At 49.6% G+C, this 20,002-nt stretch overlaps 1 protein-coding gene across 1 annotated transcript in view; it reads right to left on the bottom strand.

The window, feature by feature from the left end:
• Nucleotides 1-19,671, bottom strand: part of LOC131563763 (gamma-aminobutyric acid receptor subunit alpha-3-like) — a 63,971-nt gene extending 44,300 nt beyond the window's left edge. The window contains exons 1-2 of the mRNA XM_058813883.1: nt 19,583-19,671; nt 15,292-15,413 (exon numbers count right to left, since the gene is read on the bottom strand). Of these exons, the coding sequence (XP_058669866.1) occupies nt 15,292-15,413; nt 19,583-19,671 (211 nt within the window). The remainder of the gene's footprint in view (nt 1-15,291; nt 15,414-19,582) is intronic.
• Between the last annotated feature and the right edge of the window lie 331 nt (nt 19,672-20,002).

The following is a 20,002-nucleotide window of genomic DNA, read 5'->3' as shown; positions in this document are numbered from 1 at the left end:
GCACCTCAGCGTGGTCTGTGTGGCAGAGCCCAGCTCTGCACAGAGCTGTCTGTCCCCTGTCATGCACAGGTCACTGAGCTGCATGGCCAGTGCTTATTTATTTCAGCACTGTGCAAATAAACTTATTTAATTCACACTGCCCTGCACTGGTCAATTTAGCATTTCCCCTGGGCTCACCCTGTGCCACCTCTGCCACACACCGAAGAAGGCACTGGGAAAGAAGAAAAAAGGCAAGAAAAATTACATTTTACTTTGCCAGGTGCAAATAACTCCTCCTGGCTTTGCTGCCCCAGACTTGCAGGGGAAAACAGAGTCTCCAAAGCACAAGATAAACCCCCAAACACTCACTGTGCTCCCCCAGGACATCCTCAGGAAAGTCCCTGGCTGCCCAGTGGGGCCAGCAAGCTCTGGCAGCAGTGGATTCATGCCCACATGGCAAGATGGGCTTAGTTGTGCATTCAGGATGCTGTTTTATCCCCAGGTGAGCAAAACAATTTCAGAGGGAATTCCATTTTGGCTCTAAATCTTCCCCTGCCCAGCACTTTCAGACACCAGCATTGCCTGTCCCAAGGACAGGAAGGCTTTTTTATCACAGTTACTCACAAAAATTCAACAACGGATAGGGAATTGTCAGTCCTGCCCACTACATGAATTATGATCTGCTGCATGGTACTCTGATACTCCCATCAGAGACAGGCAGAGGGCAGATGCCTCCAGATGTATGTAATTTTTAATTTCCTTTGCTGGGGAAAATATTTTCTTGTTTTAGTGATGTATGTTCAAAGCGTTCCAGTTCCCATGGCAACTCTCTGCTTCCACTGGAGATGTCATTTTTCATGCCATCCCTTCAGAATTCGACATCTCCTCGCAGAAGTTTTGAAGAAATCTCTCTCTTAAATATATATTTATTAGAGACAGTGCCCGAGAGTGTGTTTTATTGACACGTTTCTTAGGTGACTCAGCCTACAGAGGAGAAAGCTGTCTCCAGAAATATGCTGCCTGCCAATCTGCCTTTCCTCAGCTTCTGTTTTCAACCACAACTCTCCTTCTCTTTTTCTGCCATGCAGTTATTTGCCAGCACCTACTCCCTTTTATTTTTTTTTTTAATTCCTTTCTGTTCCCATCACTCTTGTCCATACCCAGCTCCCCAGCAAAGCAAGCACAGCAGGGGAGTGCCCAACTGTGTCAGGAGTGTCTGTGCCTATTCCCTGCTGCCACATTTGCATGTGGAGAAAACCCCAAAGTGCTGCAGAACACAGACTGCATGAGTCTCTTTGTGCTGGAGGCGCAGCAGCAGGAGCATCTGCAGCTCCGTGCCCCTGGGTGCTCTCCCTGTGCCATCTGGCTGGAGCCCTTTGGGTGCCATGTGCCCCTTGGGAAGGGCTGAGGGCATCGAGGTGCAGGGCACGGGGCTGCCATCCTGGCTGGGCAAGGATCTGTGCCCCAGGTTTATCTGGTGCCACTTGGGTAGCAGCTTCAGTGGCTCACGGTGTTGTGGTGCCTCTCTCTGCCCCACAGGCTGAGGGGTGCTGAGATGGAGCCACCTCCCTGCCCAGCCTTCCCTGCCCCACAAGGCACCTGCCTGCCCCTAATTATCACCCCAAAACCCTGCACCCCTGGCTCTGCAAGCCCTGCAGAGAACAGGAGCTGTCTCATCCCTCCCAGAGCAGCTCCCAGATGTTTTTCATCAGACCCCAGCAGAGAGTTTCCATTCCAGGCAGCAAGGAGCCCCCAGCTCTGCTGCCCTCTGGGGCAGGGGAGCCCCCAGGCCCTGCAGGGCTGCTCAGGTGCCCTGAGTGAGCAGGATCCCATCCCAGGAACCCTCACTTGGCCCATGATCAGCATCTCCCTGCAGCTCCTCGGAAAGAGGCGGCAGCAGCGCCGCGAGGATCCCGGCGGGACACCGCGCTGGAGAGCCTTAATAGAGCTGTAACCTTACAGCTCCAAATTGCCTTCCTGCAGGAGACAAATCCAAGCCAGGAAATTGGTAGGAGCTGAGCAGATCTGGAGGCTGATGGAGCTAATCCCAGGCATGTTTAAATGCAAAGGCCCAGGGAGCTTCACTCAAAGCCGGCACAAGCGCCGGAGCTCGCTGCTGGGTTTAATTCTCAGGTGCAACCTGCTCTGAGGGGTGGGAAAAGCAGGGAAAATCTGGGAAAATCAGAACACTGGGAGCAAACATCACATGCCAGCTTCAAGGTCAGGACCTCAGCAAAACGATGCATGACTCCTGTTCACCCCATTTTAGAAACCACATGGATAAACGTTGCTGTGGTCCCTTGCAGCAGTTTAGAAACCTTTTCTTAGCCCAGCCTGCAGCAGGGACACACAGGCTCAGGGGACACTTCTTGCTGACTCCAGACTTCACATTAATTGTCCCGTCCCACCAGCCATTAATCAAACGTCTTCCACTTGCATTTTTATTGAAAATCAATTTAATAAAGTAGGTGGGAGTCTGCACGCTTCCATAACATCAGATAAATATTCATGGGCGCTTACACTGCTTTAGCTAAATGAGTTTTTTAAATTTAACTGGTGCAATTTCCTTGTTCCTTAATATATGGCTTGGCTTGCCCTTGCTCAGGAACAGAGATGAGGTGGGACTGGCTCACTCACAGGCACACCAAGGAAAACTCCTCTGCCCTGGAGCCAGCACCTTTGGGCAAGGATTGTGTCATCAGTAACTGGAAATATCAGTGCTGGGGTCAGCATCACCCAGAGCAAACCCCCAGAGTGAGGTGGAATTCCAAAGGGCCACTTGGAGTTGAAAACTCATTTTCCACCACTGAGAGCATGGCCCCCATTTTTTAATCAGCAGGTGTGCCCTTTGATTTCCACTTCTCCCTCCCTGTTTAAGCAGCCATTGTGCTCCAGCAGCTAAAGCTAATGAAAATCCTTGGAAAATGCACCCCCCTGATGCTTACTGAAGGAGGTTAAAAGGCTTCCAGCTACCAAAACACACCACGCACCAGGGAGAGAAAAGAAACACACCCACTCAGGATTGGAGAGTCCTTGGAGAAGGGATGAGCACCACGATCAGCATCACTGAGACAATCTCCACCTGCAGCCCTGGGGAGGGCAGGTCAACCCGAGCAAGGCTCCTTGCTGCAGCCCTCCTTCCCCAAGGCAGTTGTCAGAGCCAGATGGAAGAAAGAAAAAGCCTGACACATTGATCAAATTTAGGAGACAGGCAGGACTCAGACACTCCCTATCAGTGAGAGATTTTACAGCATCCAGCAGCTCTTTGTTAACTGGAGCAGCGAGGAGCTGCAGCTCCCAAAAAGCAGCAATGCAGGGCAATTCAGCCCCTGCCAGGATTCTTGTCGTGTTATCCCAGTGATACCCTTCTCTTGAAAGGCAGTGCTTCAGAAATTCAGCACACCATCACTTTGCCTTTGTTATTCATGCAAACTGACTTGTTTTCATCCTCCCAGCCCCGACCTAATTCCCCGTGCACACGCTCCCTACAGAGCCCCGGACAGGATTTGCTTTCTCGGTGCTTTGGTGACATGAAGGTTGTGACTGGCCCTGCAGACAGGCACAGAGAGCCTGAGCCCTGGCACAGGGCACACAGAGGCCTCCCAGAGTCACATTTCCTGTGCTCCAGCTCTGGGGTGTGGGTGGTGTGAGCACAAACGGGATCCATCCAGTGCCACCATCACGCTTTTCCCTTTATCCCCTGCAGCAGAGGTGGGCAATCCTCACTTTGTGATGTCACCAGAGGCTCGTGGCTCAGGTCCTCCCTAAACACAGCAGGGCCAGCTCTCCTGCAAGCCTCCCAGAGCTCTGATTTCCCTGCTATTAAGACAGCAGCCCTGCCCTGGAGAGATCAGCCTCGCTGGAGACAAACTGCCTGTCAGCAAACAGCACTAAATACAGGGTATCATACTCCACAGATGGTGACATGCTTTTAGTGTTTTCTCTCTTGGATGCAGGTCACACCACTAATGTCATCTCCAAACACCGAAATCCTACATGTGAAAAGGTAAAGCTTAATTGCCTTGAACAGCAACTCTTGTATTGACTCCAACATAAGGCCCATAAATATTAATACAGCTATATTTAGCCCCTTTCAATTATACATACAAAATTGAACATCTTTCTGGGAACAAATCAGTCCAGATAGGGCTTGGATTTTTTTCCTTTTCCCTTTTTAATGCGTTCTGCATCAAAATAATAATAATTCCAATTGAGCCGAAGCTTTAAAAAACCCAAAACAACAAAACCAGTGGATGGAGGCAAAGTCTTAAAGATATTTTTCTGGCTCAGCCAACTCACTGGGCAGGTGTTCAGGGGCACTTGCATACTCCTGACCTCAGCCTTGCCCCACCTGGTTCCCAATTATTTGTAGACTCAGTCCTTTTGCTGGAGAGCAGCAAATGGGCCCCACTGAAGGTGTGTCACTCAGGGGAGCTGCTGGGACAGGGATGCTCCAGGGAGGTCCCATCCAAGCATGGCCATGCCCACACAAAGCCTTCTGCAGTTAAAGACCTTCTCCTTTGTATAAAAATCACATCCTCCTTACTGATTTGCAGATTAATTATACATTGCTTCCCTTGCCAAAGTGGCCTTAATGGTATTGACATGACATGACAAAGAGGAGCTATCAGAAAGCTTCTCTCATAACCATGGCCAGATTGATCAGGGAAGGAGAAAGGAGGTTTCATGCTTTTGTTTTTTAACCCTTCCTCATGAAAGCAGAAAAGGCTCTTTTCTAGGAAAAGGTGTTTTCAAACTCGGGCAAGACCAGGTGCATCTCTCCAAAGGAAAGAGCTCTCACCTTTCATGCACAAGAGCCTGGAATTCAATTCCCACATGTGCACTTAAGACCCTTAAGATAAAACACAACTTGGGGGGGGGACAAAACCCCACAGAGTTTGCATTTTTTGCAGGACAGTGGCCACAGCTGGCTAAAGTGACATCTACATGATAAGAAACCAGATGAGTAAGAATGAATGCAGGAGAGTAAAAAAACCCTGATCTGGCCTGTATGGACACAAAACTTCCTCAACAAGAGCTCTGAAGGATGCACCAAGGCCTGTGCAGAGCCTCTGGCTGTGCTTTGGGGGGGTTTGTTATGCTCCTCAGACCCTTTCCTCAGCAAAGTTTCTCCTATCACAACTGATCTTTCCAAACCAGAGCTGTCTGAAGTGGCTTTTGCAACGTCCAAACAGCATCCTGGCTTTTCAGACACAATTTATTTTGCTCCAGTCACGAGTTGTTCCATCCACTGACTCAGCCTGAACTTTGTCATCAATAGGATTTTCCAGCAGGTTGGGAGAGGGGGAAAAAAATAAAAAAATCATATGCTTCTTCTATGCCTGTTGTTCTCAGCACTTTGGTTGGAATTATATCCTTCCAGAAGGTAAAGAGAACGGGGTGTCCTTTCCTCACAATGCAAATTGCAGATTAAAATCCCTCTCTAGGCTATACTCTGTGCCTATAATTGTCAGTACTCCACAAGCACTCTTTTTTTCTTTTTAATAAACATTAGCTGCACATCCTTCAGAGGCACATTTTTAAAGTTCAGCTACAAGTTAGCTACAAAGAAATATTACAGGAAATTCCTGTCCCACCAGGTGATGGTTTTGCCACTTACTGCAACAGGGTATTTCCCTCTGACTTTTAACAGTCTTTGCTTAAGGGACCCTGCACAGTTTAGCCTCATAGCCTCATGCATCCTCCACCCTCACCAACACTCCAGTATTTTTATTTAATCAAACAATAACCTTTAAATAAATGGAACAGCATTAAGAAGCTAACAGGTCTGAAGCAGCAGCATTAATCCCCCCTCCACAGGGGGCTCAGATAGATGTGATTTGATTGCTTCTTCCAGGTGGATCAGGGCTGAAATTCACCACCAACACAATCAATGACTTTGCTTCATCAGACATAAACAATACCTCTATATTACCACATGAACTGCTGCAAACATTTTATCCTCCAGCTCAACAAATAAAATAGCTGCTATTTCCTCAGTATTTGACCAGTTGTTTCACCACCAGCTTCCCAGAACAAACCAATTAAAGTTGTTTTTAAACTCCATAACATCCAATAAAACAATCTTATTTCTCAATCCATATCAAAGCCCCATTATAAATCCTTTACATGGGCCTGAACGAATGGAAATTCTAATAAAGGAGAAGCTGCCATAGTCCAACAGATCAATAAAGACATCCTCACAAGCAGTTTACAGCCATCTATAACATCATCTACTAATGTTCTTAAACCCATCTAACACATGTTCAACATGCTGAAACATCAGCTATCGCCTTCCAGAGCCATTATAAACAAACACCATCATCCCATCTCTGACACATGCACAGCTCCCCCTCGGGCAGGGAGCAGCTGCCCGACACTCACACTGCTTCACTGCAGGTGGCTGAGCCAGCACTGCAGCTCTGAGACACTCCAGTGCATATTACTGGGGCAAAAAACCCCCTCCAGCTGCCTTTCCTTTCCTAGAAATATCTCTTGCTCCTTGGGGAAAATCTTCTTGCCTACATGTGTGGGTGCAGGGCAGGGTGAGAGCTCCTAGCTGGAAACACACAGCCAGGGAAGGCACCAGCTAAAAAATGGCACCCACAGGAGCAGGAGAAACACTTCTCACAAATCACAGCCCAGGGGCTTGGCTGGGGTAAAAAAGGCACCCACAGGAGCAGGAAAAACACTTATTTTCACAAATCACAGCCCCACAGCCCAGGAGAGGGACCAGCTAAAAAAGGCACCCACAGGAGCAGGAGGAACACTTCTCCTCACAAATCACAGCCCCACAGCCCAGGGGCTTGGCTGGGCTAAAAAAGGCACCCACAGGTCTTCTCCTTCTCACAAATCACAGCCTCACAGCCTAAATGCTTGGCTGGGCTAAAAAAGGCACCCACAGGAGCAGGAGAAACACTTCTCACAAATCACAGTCCAGGAGCTTGGCTGGGCTAAAAGACGCACCCACAGGAGCAGGAGGAACATTTCTCCTTCTCACAAATCACAGCCCAGGGGCTTGGCTGGGCTGCTCTGGAGAGCCCAGGAGCGTGCACACAATGCTGGTGATGGATTTTGGCCACATGAGGGTGGCAGGCACAGACCTGGCGTGGTGACCCCCTCACAGCTCTGCCAGCTGCCCCCACAGCACCAGTGTGACCCAAAGCCAGGTGTTTCACACCAAAAGCAATCAATCTCCTTTCACAGTGGATTCCTGAGCCCTCCCTGGTTCTTGTGACACCCCTGAAGCTTTGATAGAGGCTTGTGTTGCCCTCAGCACATTCATAACTTATTTAAGAGAAGACTTCCACCCTTAGGCACAGCTGTCAGGGCCGTGCTCCTCGACTGCCTTCTGATGTGTGCAAGGCTTTTCACACACAGCTGTGCACCAGGGGTGTAAACAGCAGCACCACCAGGGATTCTGGGCCACAGAGGAGAGCACCAGGGCTCTGCAAATCCACAGCAAAGCTGCCTTTGGAGAGCTGCCCTCGAGGGCAACACAACCTTTCTTTAATTTGTTCACAGACAGATCTTGACTTCAGAAGTTTGACGAGCAGAGCAGGGTCCCTGATGCCCAGAAAGGTAAACAGAAGGAAATGCTGTTCAGGCAATGCCTCAGCTTCAAATTAAAACTCATCAAGGAAGCTCAGACAGAGACAAAAATCTGAGATAAGACATGGATTTTGGTTTTTTTCTAAGAAAGGATCAAATTCCTCCCTGGAGTAATCAATACAAAGCATGAAGTCAGATCAGAGAGAAGAGATGAGAAGTTGGGAGAACTGGAACATTAAGACAGAAAAACAGATTAAACACAGACTCAAAACCCTAGAAATTGTAATAAACAACAGAGGACAACTCTGTTTGTCATCTCATGTTTCTATCACACAAACACTAGAGCTAGATATTGTTTCTGAGGCAGCTTTATCACACATACCTGAAAAACCTATCCTCAAGTGAAAAGGTCAATTTCAACATTTCATCCAGATTTTAGGAAATAAAAGTTCCATAAACTTCAATCTGAACAATTTAACATTTTTTACCACTGTTATAGGTTAATGTCACTGCAAACAGATTTCTTCTTGGTTCCTGCCAGGCAGATAAGGTCTTGCTGTTTCATTTTGGACAGTACTGTACTTTCAAGAGAAGGCAGTTCTGTAATTTAATTATTCTATTTCAGCCCCTGTGCCTTAGTGCTCCCACAGTAACAGACAAGCCCTCACCTGCAGGAGGTCAGGCCAAAATGACAGATGCACTGAGGTGCAGCACACCAAGCATCTCCTGCGAATGTCCCAACCTAAAGGGAGCTGCTCTGAACCCAAATCCAAACCCTGCTGGTCATCAGCACTGGAATTAGTGAAATGCAGGTGGCCAGGCAGGGACACAGATGTTCCTCAGGAGCCATCCTGCCAAACCACACCATCATTAAAGGAGCAGGAAGAGACATTGCACTGCAGAAAAAGGAAACAGGAGAAACCCCAACTGAGGTGCACTTTGCTGACAAAATAATCACGGAAATACAACAGCAGGATAAATATTAACAGATCAAAACCATTGGCAAGACAGAGCTGACGCAGTAAGGACACAGAAAAGGCACCACAGGCCAGGTGGGCACCCCTGATGTGAGCCCTGCTGTGAGCAGCAGGCCCTGACTGCCCCAAGTCCTGAGGTGCTGACATCAAAGAGCAGCACAGTGGAGAGAGGAGCCTGGGCTGCTTTCACCCTCTGGATAGACCCAGTTGGGAGGGTAAAAACTGGGCCTCCCCTCTGCCTGGATGGGACCACCCCAGGGACAAGGAATGGGTGCCACACCTGTCCCCAAAGGAGAAGGAACCCAAGGGGTGAGGGGCCTTGCTCTGCCCAAGGAATTATGCTGCTTTAATCCAGGTGTCAGTGTTTGCTGGTCCTGCTAAACCCCAAGGACACTTCAGGAGGCTCCCAAACCTCAGAAGCCCCTGGTGCAGAGCTGGCCTGGCAGGATGCTGAGCAGCCACCACCCCTCAGCAGGGCTGAGCTGCTCAGGGACTCCAGAGAGGCTTCAGGGAAACACCAGGAGTTCCCTTGTCAGCCATGCTGCATCCAGGAGGGATAACACCCATCGATCCCAGCCTGGCTGCTTAACGTGCTACAAATTGCTTGTTAATTGCAATTGGAGAAACTGGCTTATCTAGGATGTTTACAACTCATCTTTCAGAAAACTCAGCAGCCTCCACTCTTCTCCTCTCCCTTGGGGCAAAAATCCTTCTCTCCTGGCATGCCCTGGGAAAGCCCAGCAGTTTTCAGGAATTCTTCCCAACCACTCAACACAGAGACTTTGTCCAAATGCCCTCTGGGTTCCTCAGCCTCACCCCAAATGTACCTCAGGCACAGCCCTGGCCCTGTGGAGCAGCCAGTGGCCAGGCAGGGGATACAGATGTTCCTCAGGAGCCATCCTGCCAAACCACACCATCCTTAAAAGAGCAGGAAGAGACATTGCAACACAGAAAGAGGAAACAAAAGAAATTCCAACCAAGGTGCGCTGTGCTGACAAAGTAATCATGGAAATACAACAGCAGGATAAATATTAACAGATAGAAACCATTGGCAAGACAGAGCTGACAGCTTAAGGATGGAGAAAAGGCACCACAGGCCTGAGCTGGAAATTTCCCTTTTGCTTTGCAGGCAGCTGTGGGAAGGTCCCACATGCCTCCTCCTCCAGCAGTAATAGCCCTACACTGCCAAAGCATATTTAAAGCAGGCTGTAAGGAAGGGAAACCCTGGAAATGTCCCCTCCTGGCCCTGCCCAGGCATTCCTAGCATGGCTCTGTTCCATTTGCCAAATGCCATCAATTAGGAATAAACTGGAGGGGGTTCAGCTGTCCAGGGAGCACCACTGACCCTGGAACCCTCAACCTCTGTGTTCTCCCTCATGGTCACTGTGCTGGACACAGTGGCCCTGTAAGGACTGCAAGGACACACAGATTGTTTTAGGACATCTGTCATTCACTAAGAATCTCTTGTAGTCCCTTCATCTGCATCCCACCACTTCAGCATCTCTTCTTTTTGGGCACAGGACATCTCAGCCTTGCTCAGGCAGTTCCACCTCCTTCTCCTGGCCACATCTCCCCTCTCCTGCTCTAGGGAACTCCAGGGAAGCTCCAGGTGCATAAAGGAGGCTCTGCAGGGAGCCCCAGCAAGGAGAACCTGAGAGATGGAGACAGACACTTCTCAGTAAAGCCCTGCAGGCTGGGCAGAGCATCTGTGTGACTTCACAGAGGATCTGTGTGACTTCACAGCTCCACACCAGGAGCAGAGGCCTGTGCTGCCCATGGAAGCTCTCTCAGGACATTTTGTGATCCTGCAAGGTTGGTCATGACAGCAGATGTCTCCATTCCCTCAGGGTCCATCACTGTTCTCTCCTGAGTTAAAAACCAATCTGCCCCCTGCTCTCCCAGGGAAACAGAGCCTTTGTGCTGACAGCTCCTTCCTCTCCTGCCCCACTCTGAGCCCTAGGAGATGTTCTGGTTATGCAGCTCTCCCTTCCCCGAGCACAGACTGTCTTTCCATGGTCATCAGGCCACAGAAGAGACTCAGCTCTGTTCCTAAGAGGAATCCAGTGGGCAGAACCAGGGAGAAACCTCCTGCCAGACACTGTGACACAAATGGTCCTGTCCCCAGTGCTGCAGGGGCTCACTGCAGGAGAAGGGCTCTGACAGCCACTTTCCTCTGAAGAACTGTGCTCCCAAATCGGCACCTTGCCTCAGGACAGCAGGGACTCCTGGCTGGCCTGGCTGTGCCCTGCTTGGGGCAGGGGCAGCAGGCAGGGCCATGCTCACCTGGAGCCCCTTTAGGGACAGGCCCATGCTCACCTGGAGCCTGTCTGGGGACAGGCCCATGCTCACCTGGAGCCTGTTGGGGACAGGCCCATGCTCACCTGGAGCCTGTTGGGGACAGGGCCATGCTCACCTGGAGCCTGTTGGGGACAGGGCCATGCTCACCTGGAGCCTGTTGGGGACAGGGCCATGCTCACCTGGAGCCTGTTTGGGGACAGGGCCATGCTCACCTGGAGCCTGTTGGGGACAGGGCCATGCTCACCTGGAGCCTGGCTCTGCAGCAGCAGAGGCACTCCAGAGCAGCCTCATCACTTGCTTCAGCTCATGCCTGCAGCATCCTGGCAGCAAGAGGAGCTCTGGCATGGCAGCTATTAGAGTGGGTGGCAGCAGATGGTGAAAGCAGAGGGGATAAGAAAATAAATACAAAGAGGCTATCTTGAGGGGAGAAGTCACCACATTAACACTCTGTTGCTTACACAGTGTCTTCTCCCAAAGTCTAAACAAACACTGCTCAGCTCCTGGTGCACAGGGAGCTGAGGGAGGGGACAGGGCTGAGCACACACAGCACTGCAGAGCCCCGAGAGGTGCTGCAGCCCCAAACCCAGCTCAGCCCTCCACGCCCCAAATGTCTGCAGGGCCATCTCAGCCAGAGCAGGAAAAGCAGCCAGGCAAAGAGCCTGAATGTCCTGCTTCACACAGGTTTACACCAAATTTAGGGAACTCCATCGTTCCAGCAGCCTGTGTGGACACGAGAGCACCACATCTGCCCTTTCCATTACAGGGTATGGATGTTCTTCCCTGACATCTTCAGAAAACCAATGGAAAACATTCCCAAGGGAAATGGGGACACTACAGGGACTGCCCAGTTCTGTCTTACAGGAAAACCAGTTCCTTGTCCATGGTCCAGTCCCACTGCAGGACAGCTGCTCATGGGGAGCAAGGCAATCCCTTTCCCAGCCCTCACACAGCCTTGGACAAAAAACTACAGGAAAAGGAATATTATTTAAGGAGTTCAAAGCTTAATCCTGCTGCATGCCATCTGCTCAGACTGGTTACCCCTGACACTGCTGGTGCACCTGTAAATACACTGACAAGTGTCAGTAAGGTGGCAAATACCAGAGCTGGCTTGGAGCTCTCTAATAAAGTGTTCACCCAACAGAAAACCCAGATTCTGTAAGATAAGAGAGCCCACACCAGGCTCTTCCATTAACCCCAAACTCTGGAGCCTGCAGCAGGACCATTTCTGCTTCTCTGGCCACCAGCAGCAGTGGGAGAGGTCTTTCCCTCCAATTCTCCTCCTGAGAGACCTTCAAGGCTTCAGCCTTGGGAAAAACAACCAAAACTGGGGAGAGCCTGGCTCACCAGGCTGCTCCACACACAGAGGACAACTCACTGCCAGTCAAGAGCCCCCAAAACCTGCAGCCCTCATCACCACCTCCCACCTGGGTCTGCTAGAGTGCCTCAAGGCTCTGTCATTCACTAAGAATCTCTCGTGGTCCCTTCATCTGCATCCCACCACTTCAGCATCTCTTCTTTTTGGGCACAGGACATCTCAGCCTTGCTCAGGCAGTTCCACCTCCTTCTCCTGGCCACATCTCCCCTCTCCTGCTCTAGGGAGCTCCAGGTGCATAAAGGAGGCTCTGCAGGGAGCCCCAGCAAGGAGGTGAGAGCAGTCCTTAAACAGGCAAGGCTGGCTCGGGCAAAGGCAATTTATTATGTTAAACACGTTATTAAAGGATCTAAAGCAACAGAGCAAAGATGTTGCAAGAAAGGTTTGAACTTCCTCAGCAAGGGGCTCTTGGGACTCCTCTTGTTAATACTGAGCAGCCTTGTCTGCAGCTGAGCCTGCAGTGAGCAGAAATGCCCCTCAGCCCTCGTGCAGAGCTCGTTTCACTTAAATCAATACAGCCATCGGGGAGACTCGAGGAAGCAAAGCTATTAGTGGGACCACAGTTAATTCTGGGGGAAAGAAACAAGCAACAAAAGCAATAAAACTGACTGATTGCTTATGCAGACACTGTAACCCTTTCCTGCCCGGGTCCTGCAGCACAGCAGAGGGGAGGATGCTCGCTGGGAAAGCCCTTCCTGCTTGGCATGGTCCCAAAGGGCAGCTGCAGGGCACAGGGCTGTGGCACAGAGCTGGGCATGGGGCTGGGAGAGGCAGGGCTGCTCTGGGGAAGGAAAGGGACATTCCAGGAGATCCCATCAGCATGCAAGAGCTCAGCAAAGCAGCTTTTGGCAGCAGGACTGCAGAAAATGGGACAGGACATGGTGACTCCAACTCTGGGTGGGAATCACCAGCAGCAGCAGCAGCACAGCTTTGGTGAGGAGAGCCCAGAGCAGTGCAGGGACATCCCCTCCCAGCCCCAGCTGTCAGCACCTGAGAGGGGCCACCTCTGCCACAGCAACAACACACCAGGAAACCACCCAGGCCCACATCTCCCTAATCTCACACCTCTCTTCCCCACACATCTCCCTGTTTCTTCTGCCCCCTTAGATGATGCTGACTCTAGCTGTAGGCATTAGGTGGGAAGGTTTTTCCTTCTGAGGCACCTCAGACAAGTGCAGGAGCTTGCAGAGAGGCGCTGCAGCAGCAGCAGCAGCAATGTTGGCAGCAGTGCTGAAGGCAGCTCAGGGCCTGGGTGAGTGCCTGGTGCCCAGAGCAGCACAAGGGGGGAGAGCTTGCCAGGTGACAGCTGCATAGGAAATCACTGAGAAGATGTGGAGATAGAGCAAAGCAAACTGACTAAAATCAACACCAACATGAGCTGAAGGTTCTGCAAGCTGGTGGTACAGAGCCACAGAATGGTTCAGGTTGGGAAAGGTCACCAAGTCCAACTGTACAGCCAGCAGCATCACCATGTTCAGCACTGACCCATGTCCTCAGGTGCCACACCAACACTTTCAGGGATGCTGGCTCTACCATCTCCTAGAGAGCCTTTTCCAGTGCTTTACAACCCTTTCTGTGAAAAGTTTTTCCTTACATGTAATCTAAACCTCCCTTGGGGCAACCTGAGGCCATCTCCTCTTGTCCTGTCATTAGTTTCCTTGGAGAACAGACTGACCCACACCCGGCTCCAACCTTCTTTCAGGAAGCTGTAGAATGTGACAATGTCTCCCCTTTTCTCCAGGCTCTAACCTTCTTTCAGGGAGCAGCAGAAAGTGAGAATGTCTCCCCTTTTCTCCAGGCTGGTCTCCCCCAGCTGCTCTTCGTCAGAGTTGTGTCCAGACCTTTTCTCTGGACACGCTCTGCCCCTCAATGAAGGTATCAGCATTTCTGAAAGGGATTTTTTTTTCCCTGTCTCTAAAATAGCAGGAATAGGTTCACCCACAGCTGCTCCATCTGCAGGCCTGTCTTTGCACTGTCACAGGCCACCACAGCACCCTGGGACTCTCAGCCCATGAGATACACAACAGCCAAACTGTAGCCCCACATTTCTCCTCACAGAGAAAAGCAAGGCACAATTCTTCCCAAGAATATTTTTGGAATTCACATTCTTTGAACCCAGAGAAAGAAAACACAATTCTTATCATTTGCTGTGCCTGTGTTGTGCCAAAGCAGAATGCAACATGGAGATTGTTTACCCAGAGTGATGGTGTTTTGTTTCCTTGGCCTGTCAGGGCCAGGTTTGTGTGTGTGTGTCGGGACTGTTGGGTGACAGTCACGAGATTCTGGGCAGTGTGTGCAGAGTTGAGTGCTTGGCAGATTCAGTTTAGATGCAATAGAGTGTAATACAGTATAGAATAATATAGTATAATAAAATAATTAATTAGCCTTTTGATAGTAACCATCTGAAATGAAACAAATGTGTTCAGTACAGGTGCCACTGGAAAATTAAATATCAAAAGCCAAACAGAGGTAGAAATAACTTTTGAGAAGACATCATGGGAAAATAAAGGCTCAAAAAAGACAGCATTGATAGGCAAGAAAATTTTGCTATAGCCTTCACTAGTATCAAAATTCTACCCTGTCACAGACATCTTTTCAGGAAAAATCCTTTCCTTTGGATTTTTCCTCCTGAGAAGCTGAGAGACCTCAGGAACAAAATGTAAACAATGGTTATCTGCTGCTGTGGAATGCAACAGGTGCATCTGTGATTGGCTCATGTGGTTGTTTTTAATTAATGGCCAATCACAGTCAGCAGGCTCGGACTCTCTGTCCAAGACAGAAGCTTTGTTATCATTCTTTCTGATTCTATTCTTAGCCAGCCTTCTGATGAAACCTTTTCTTCTATTCTTTTGGTATAGTTTTAATGTAATATATATAATAAAATAATAAATCAAGCCTTCTGAAACATGGAGTCAACATTCTCATCTCTTCCCTCATCCAAGAACCCCTGTGAACACCGTCACATCCCTCGTTGGGGTTGCCTGCAAATTTGACACCAAACGCCCTCAAAACAGCCCCAAAGCAAGCCTGGCAGTGAACAGCCCACCCTCCTGGCAGTGCCAGAGCCATCAGAGCTGCCTGTCCCTGCTGAGGGCTGCAGGGAGCACCACTGACCTCCGAGGCCAGGCCGCAGGCGGTTGTCGTAGCCATCCAGGAGCCGGTCCAGGATGCGTGTGAAAATGGTGATGTTGTCCTTGCTGTCATCCACCACGTCTGAGACATGCTTCTGAGAGAGCCTGGCACGGGGAGAGGGGGGAAAAACCAGGAGAGAGGGTTAGAGGGGAAATCTACACTGTGTGTGCTCCCAGAGCTACAGGGAGGGAAGGGCCTGAAGGGCAGGATGGACTCAGGTTTGGTAAATTTGTGTGTTTGCAGGACTCACCACAGGACATGGGCCTGAAGGGCAGGATGGGATTCAGGTTTTGGTGAATTTGTGTGTTTGCAGGATTCACCACAGGGATTTCTGATCAGCTCCTCTCTGTCCTCACAGAGCTCCCCACTGTCCGCATCCCACCTTTCCCAGAGCTACAGGGAGGGAAGGGCCTGAAGGGCAGGATGGCATTCAGATTTTGGTAAATTTGTGTTTGCACACACCACAGGGATTTCTGATCAACATCAGCTCCCTTCTGTCCTCACAGAGCTCCCCACCTTTCCCTGCCCAGATCCACCATGTGGGACCCACCACTGCACCACAGGGAGTGGTTTAGGAGCCCTGTTTTAACAGGAATGCCCCAGCATCCCTTGCCTGCCCCTAAAATGGGCATTTTCTGAGCAGAGGCTGTGGGAAGCTGAGTTATTGAAGTGCCACTGTCTCCTTACAGGCAGCAAGGAAGAAGTGACACCAGCTATTTGGCAGATTGAGCCATTTCAAAAGATCTCTACCCCAGGGAAGAGGTGAGACAGAAAAATAGGAATTCAGTAAACAGGCTTAAAGCCTCATCATTAAAACACTTAGTGAACCATCCCTGCAGTTTGCTGAACTTTTCCCTGCTTATAAAAACAAATGAGCTTCCACATTCCCATCTCTGCTCAACACAAGAAGCCTGGAAGCCCCCAAACAAGATGATTTCCTCAGAACACATTCTGCCCCAGGTGGAATAAAACAAGGAGTAAATTCCTCTAAAAAAAGCACATCTCACCGAACAAAATCTTCAATGCCGTTTTGCAAACACAAGGGGCTCAAGTAATACATTTGCATTTTGTGTCTCCCTTTCAATCAACAGAAAAGGAGATTGTGAGTCCTTCTGGAACCACCTGCCTCTAAAAGAGATTTCAGATGGCACAGAGCAGCAGTACTGTGGCTTCAAGCACAGCTTTCCCCAGCAAAAATAGCTGTTAGGACCAAAACAAATGGAAAGGCAGAAGATTAAGTAACAGAAAACAAAAAGAAAAATCTATAGAGATGAAGAGTTTTCAAGGAAGATGGAAGAGGAAATAACAGAGAGACAAATGAGGCAAAAAGAAAGATTAAGAGGCACAAACAGGCAGTGAGGCGGCTGAGAGAGCCCAGCCAGGCAGGGGAAAAAAGGCAGCTGAAGCAGAGGGATGCTCAGCAGCAGCTACAGGAGCCCTCTGGGAGCAGGGAAGCTCTGACTGGTAAATTGGCACCAAATGGAGAGGTGAATAACTGGGGAGAACTGGCCAGAGTCCCTGAATGCCACAGACAGAGCTGGTGGACATGCAAATCATGGTTCCAATTACCAAGGACAGCACCTGTGGCCATCAGAAATGTAATGCTGGGGGAAGAAAAGCCCCTAAATTGTCACTTTCTAACACTTCTGCCCCTTTCCTTCCTACCCCAGCCTTATGTCCTTTGATGTGTGGCAACCACTGGTTTCAGCATACATCATGAAATAACTGGGGGAAAAATAATAAAACTGACAAAAAAACTACAGAAAAATGGATATTATTTAAGGAGTTCAAAGCTTAATCTTGCTGCATCCCTTCTGGTCAGACTGGTTACCCCTGACACTGCTGATGCACCTGTAAATACACTGTCAAGTGTCAGTAAGGTGACAAGTGCCAGAGTTCTCTATAAAAGTGTTCACCCAACAGAAAACCCAGATTCTGTAAGATAAAAGAAGTACAGAGAGTATTTCCTAGCAAAAGAGGAAAAATTGAGAGCAGGGTATGGGTACTTCTAGAGTCAGGTTGAATCAATACTATTTAGAATGCTGCAGTTAATTGAAATATTCCCTTTTGGGCAATTCTGACATTAATTTTCATTGGTTTCATTGACCAAACACTCTGGGAAATTTCCTTTCAAGTGCCTGAGGTCTGCTTCTCCAAGGGCACATCCCACCTCTCCCAGGACCACCTGGCCTCTGTTTTTTAGCAAAGCAACACCTGGAGGAGTGGTCAAGCCAGGAAGTTGAGCCTCCCAGTAACCCAGGGTAACCCAGTGCTGAAATTCTAGTTTACATAGGGTGAGGCATTGTTGGGATAACACCTGACCCAGCCCTAATGCAACCTGCCAGATCCAAACATCAAAACATGTCTGGCATTACAAACTGCATCACAGCCTCCAAGATTTCCAGCTGAATCCAAATGCTGGTTTTGGCTTTTCATCTGGACTTGAACTCCCTGCAGGTAAGAAGAGTTTTGAGAAATTTAACAAGTGCCTGCAGTAATTAGTGGGGTTTCAATTGTACCAGCTTTCAATAGATGTCATGGTTAAAAGCAATCTGTCCCAGTGTCTGCTGATGAGTATATAACCATCTATAACTTATGAATAGCTAGCATGCTCATGAAAAGCTCATTCATTAATGTTTTATAAGCTATCTTTAAAAATTACCCATAATATAAAGAGCTAGAGGATGGATTTTTGTGAAGGAACTCCTGGCGGAGGCTCAGCAGTGATGGGAAAAATGAGTTTACAAATTTCAAAGCTGTTTTAGTTAGCCTGACATTTGAGGGTTTGACTTCAATGTGAGCAGTGTGGGATCCACTTGGGAGGTGCTGTGGGAAGAGCAGCGTAGGCAGGACAAGGGAAGGTGCAGGCAAGGGAGAGGCAGCAGCACCCGTGCTTGGCACCTGATTTGGGCTAATAATTCTTTTACCAGGAGAGCTCTGGGCTGCCTCACCTCACCTCAACATAAAGCTAAAGCTGCCCTTTAGCAAGGCATAAAGGGACTGCAAAGAGATGTGCGGGATCAAGGTTTTAAAATAATTAAAATCCTCTAGGCAGGAAGGACGGAGGTTTACAGCAAATTTAATTAGGATAGGCTTGAGGAAAAGTCATTACCTTGCCACCTGTGCACAGGCTCTCTGGGGAGCTGTGCCACATCAGCACAGGGGTGCCCTCACACACAATTTGGGAAGCAAATCCTCCTGGGGATCAGTACTGTGAGCAATCCCTGGGTGGCAGGGGAACAGCAGCACCCTGAATACAGGGTGGGGAGGAAAAGGCAGCAGGGAGGAGGGCAGAGCTGCAGGCACAGGGCATGGGGAGCCCCCAGAGCCATTGTGGGGATGGGGTGAGAGGCCAGGGCTCACTGTGCCCGTGCAGGGTCAGCACTCACAGGGCAGGGCAAGCTGCAAAGTCAAATCCAAACAGATAAAGCAGAGCAGGGCAGGAGGGGCAGCACCAACATCTTTTCATGCACAAAGATCCTTGATCCCTTCTGGACTTGTAACTCAGCAGACAACATTTCAGTGTCCATAACTGGCACTCTAAAGGCTTTTCTAAATGTTTTATAGAAGTCATGTATTATTTGCATTATTTCTCTCTCTCTGTGCAGAGCTCCTCCCTCCCCACATCTGCATCGAAGCGCTCCCCAAGCTCACCCAGCAAAGGCTCTGGTGGGATGCAGTCATGGACTGACAGGCTTTCATCCCCTCCAGACAGCTCCCAGAGGCTGGGAAGGTGAGGCTGGCAGCAGCACTCTCCTTGCCAGGACAGCCAGAGCACACCCAGGCACAGGAGAGCAGCCAGGGTGGCAGAGAACCCCAGTGCTGCAGCAGGTCAGGTGTGCTGCCCGTGGGTCATTACACCACTAACAGACAAACAGATGAGGCAGATTGATTTTCTGCTCTTGAAAATAGTATTAAAATATTAAATGGGGTGGGGGGAATCTCTCTTCCAGGTTAAAACTCAGGCAAGCAAAGTCCTTGCCCAGAATGAATTGTGAAGAGACCAAATCTCAAAATAGGTTTTGTTGCAAAAAATTGCTGACAACTGATCTCAGTGACAGCACCTCAAATAATGCCAGTGTGAGCCATGTTAGGGACTGAACAGCCTCTGGGGAGAAGGCATGGGGATGGGGACATGGGGAGGAGGGTAAACACAGCAGAGACCCTTTAGTGCTTTGCCCTGGACTGCCTCATACACGTCCTGACCCTGGGACATTTAAGTTCAGTAACAGGACAGCAGCCTTGGCCAACAGCTCAGCATTCACCGCCTTACCCAGCATCAGCAGGGAGAGCCAGGAGCAGGAGCAGGACTCCAAGGCTGAGGAGGGAGAAGGGCCCCATTCCCAGGAGTCTCCGTGCCATGGTGGCAGCGTGCAGCCACTGCAAAACGAGCCTCCAAACCTGCCAGGGAGGGACAGAGGGCAATGACAGGAGAGAAAACAGATTTCAGTTACTAGGGAAAAGCAAACAGTTCGGTTTTTCATGCTGGACAACTGCCAGTATTTCTTGGGTCCTGCATTTGAGATCTCAGGAAACCCTCAGGAACCAAAGGCAGCATCATGGGCTGGAGCACTGCTGGCCCTGGGCAAGGTGCATCATGGCAGGGCCAAGCAGGGACACACATTAAACCCTCATCAGCAGTAAGTGCTAATCCCACTCTCCAAAATAACCACACTGGCTCTTCCTCCACCTC

Source organism: Ammospiza caudacuta, chromosome 14 (genome assembly GCF_027887145.1).
Source record: "Ammospiza caudacuta isolate bAmmCau1 chromosome 14, bAmmCau1.pri, whole genome shotgun sequence".
NCBI lineage: Eukaryota > Metazoa > Chordata > Aves > Passeriformes > Passerellidae > Ammospiza > Ammospiza caudacuta.
The sequence above is the reverse complement of the archived record's forward strand: the minus strand, read 5'-3'. Positions and strand labels throughout refer to the sequence as shown.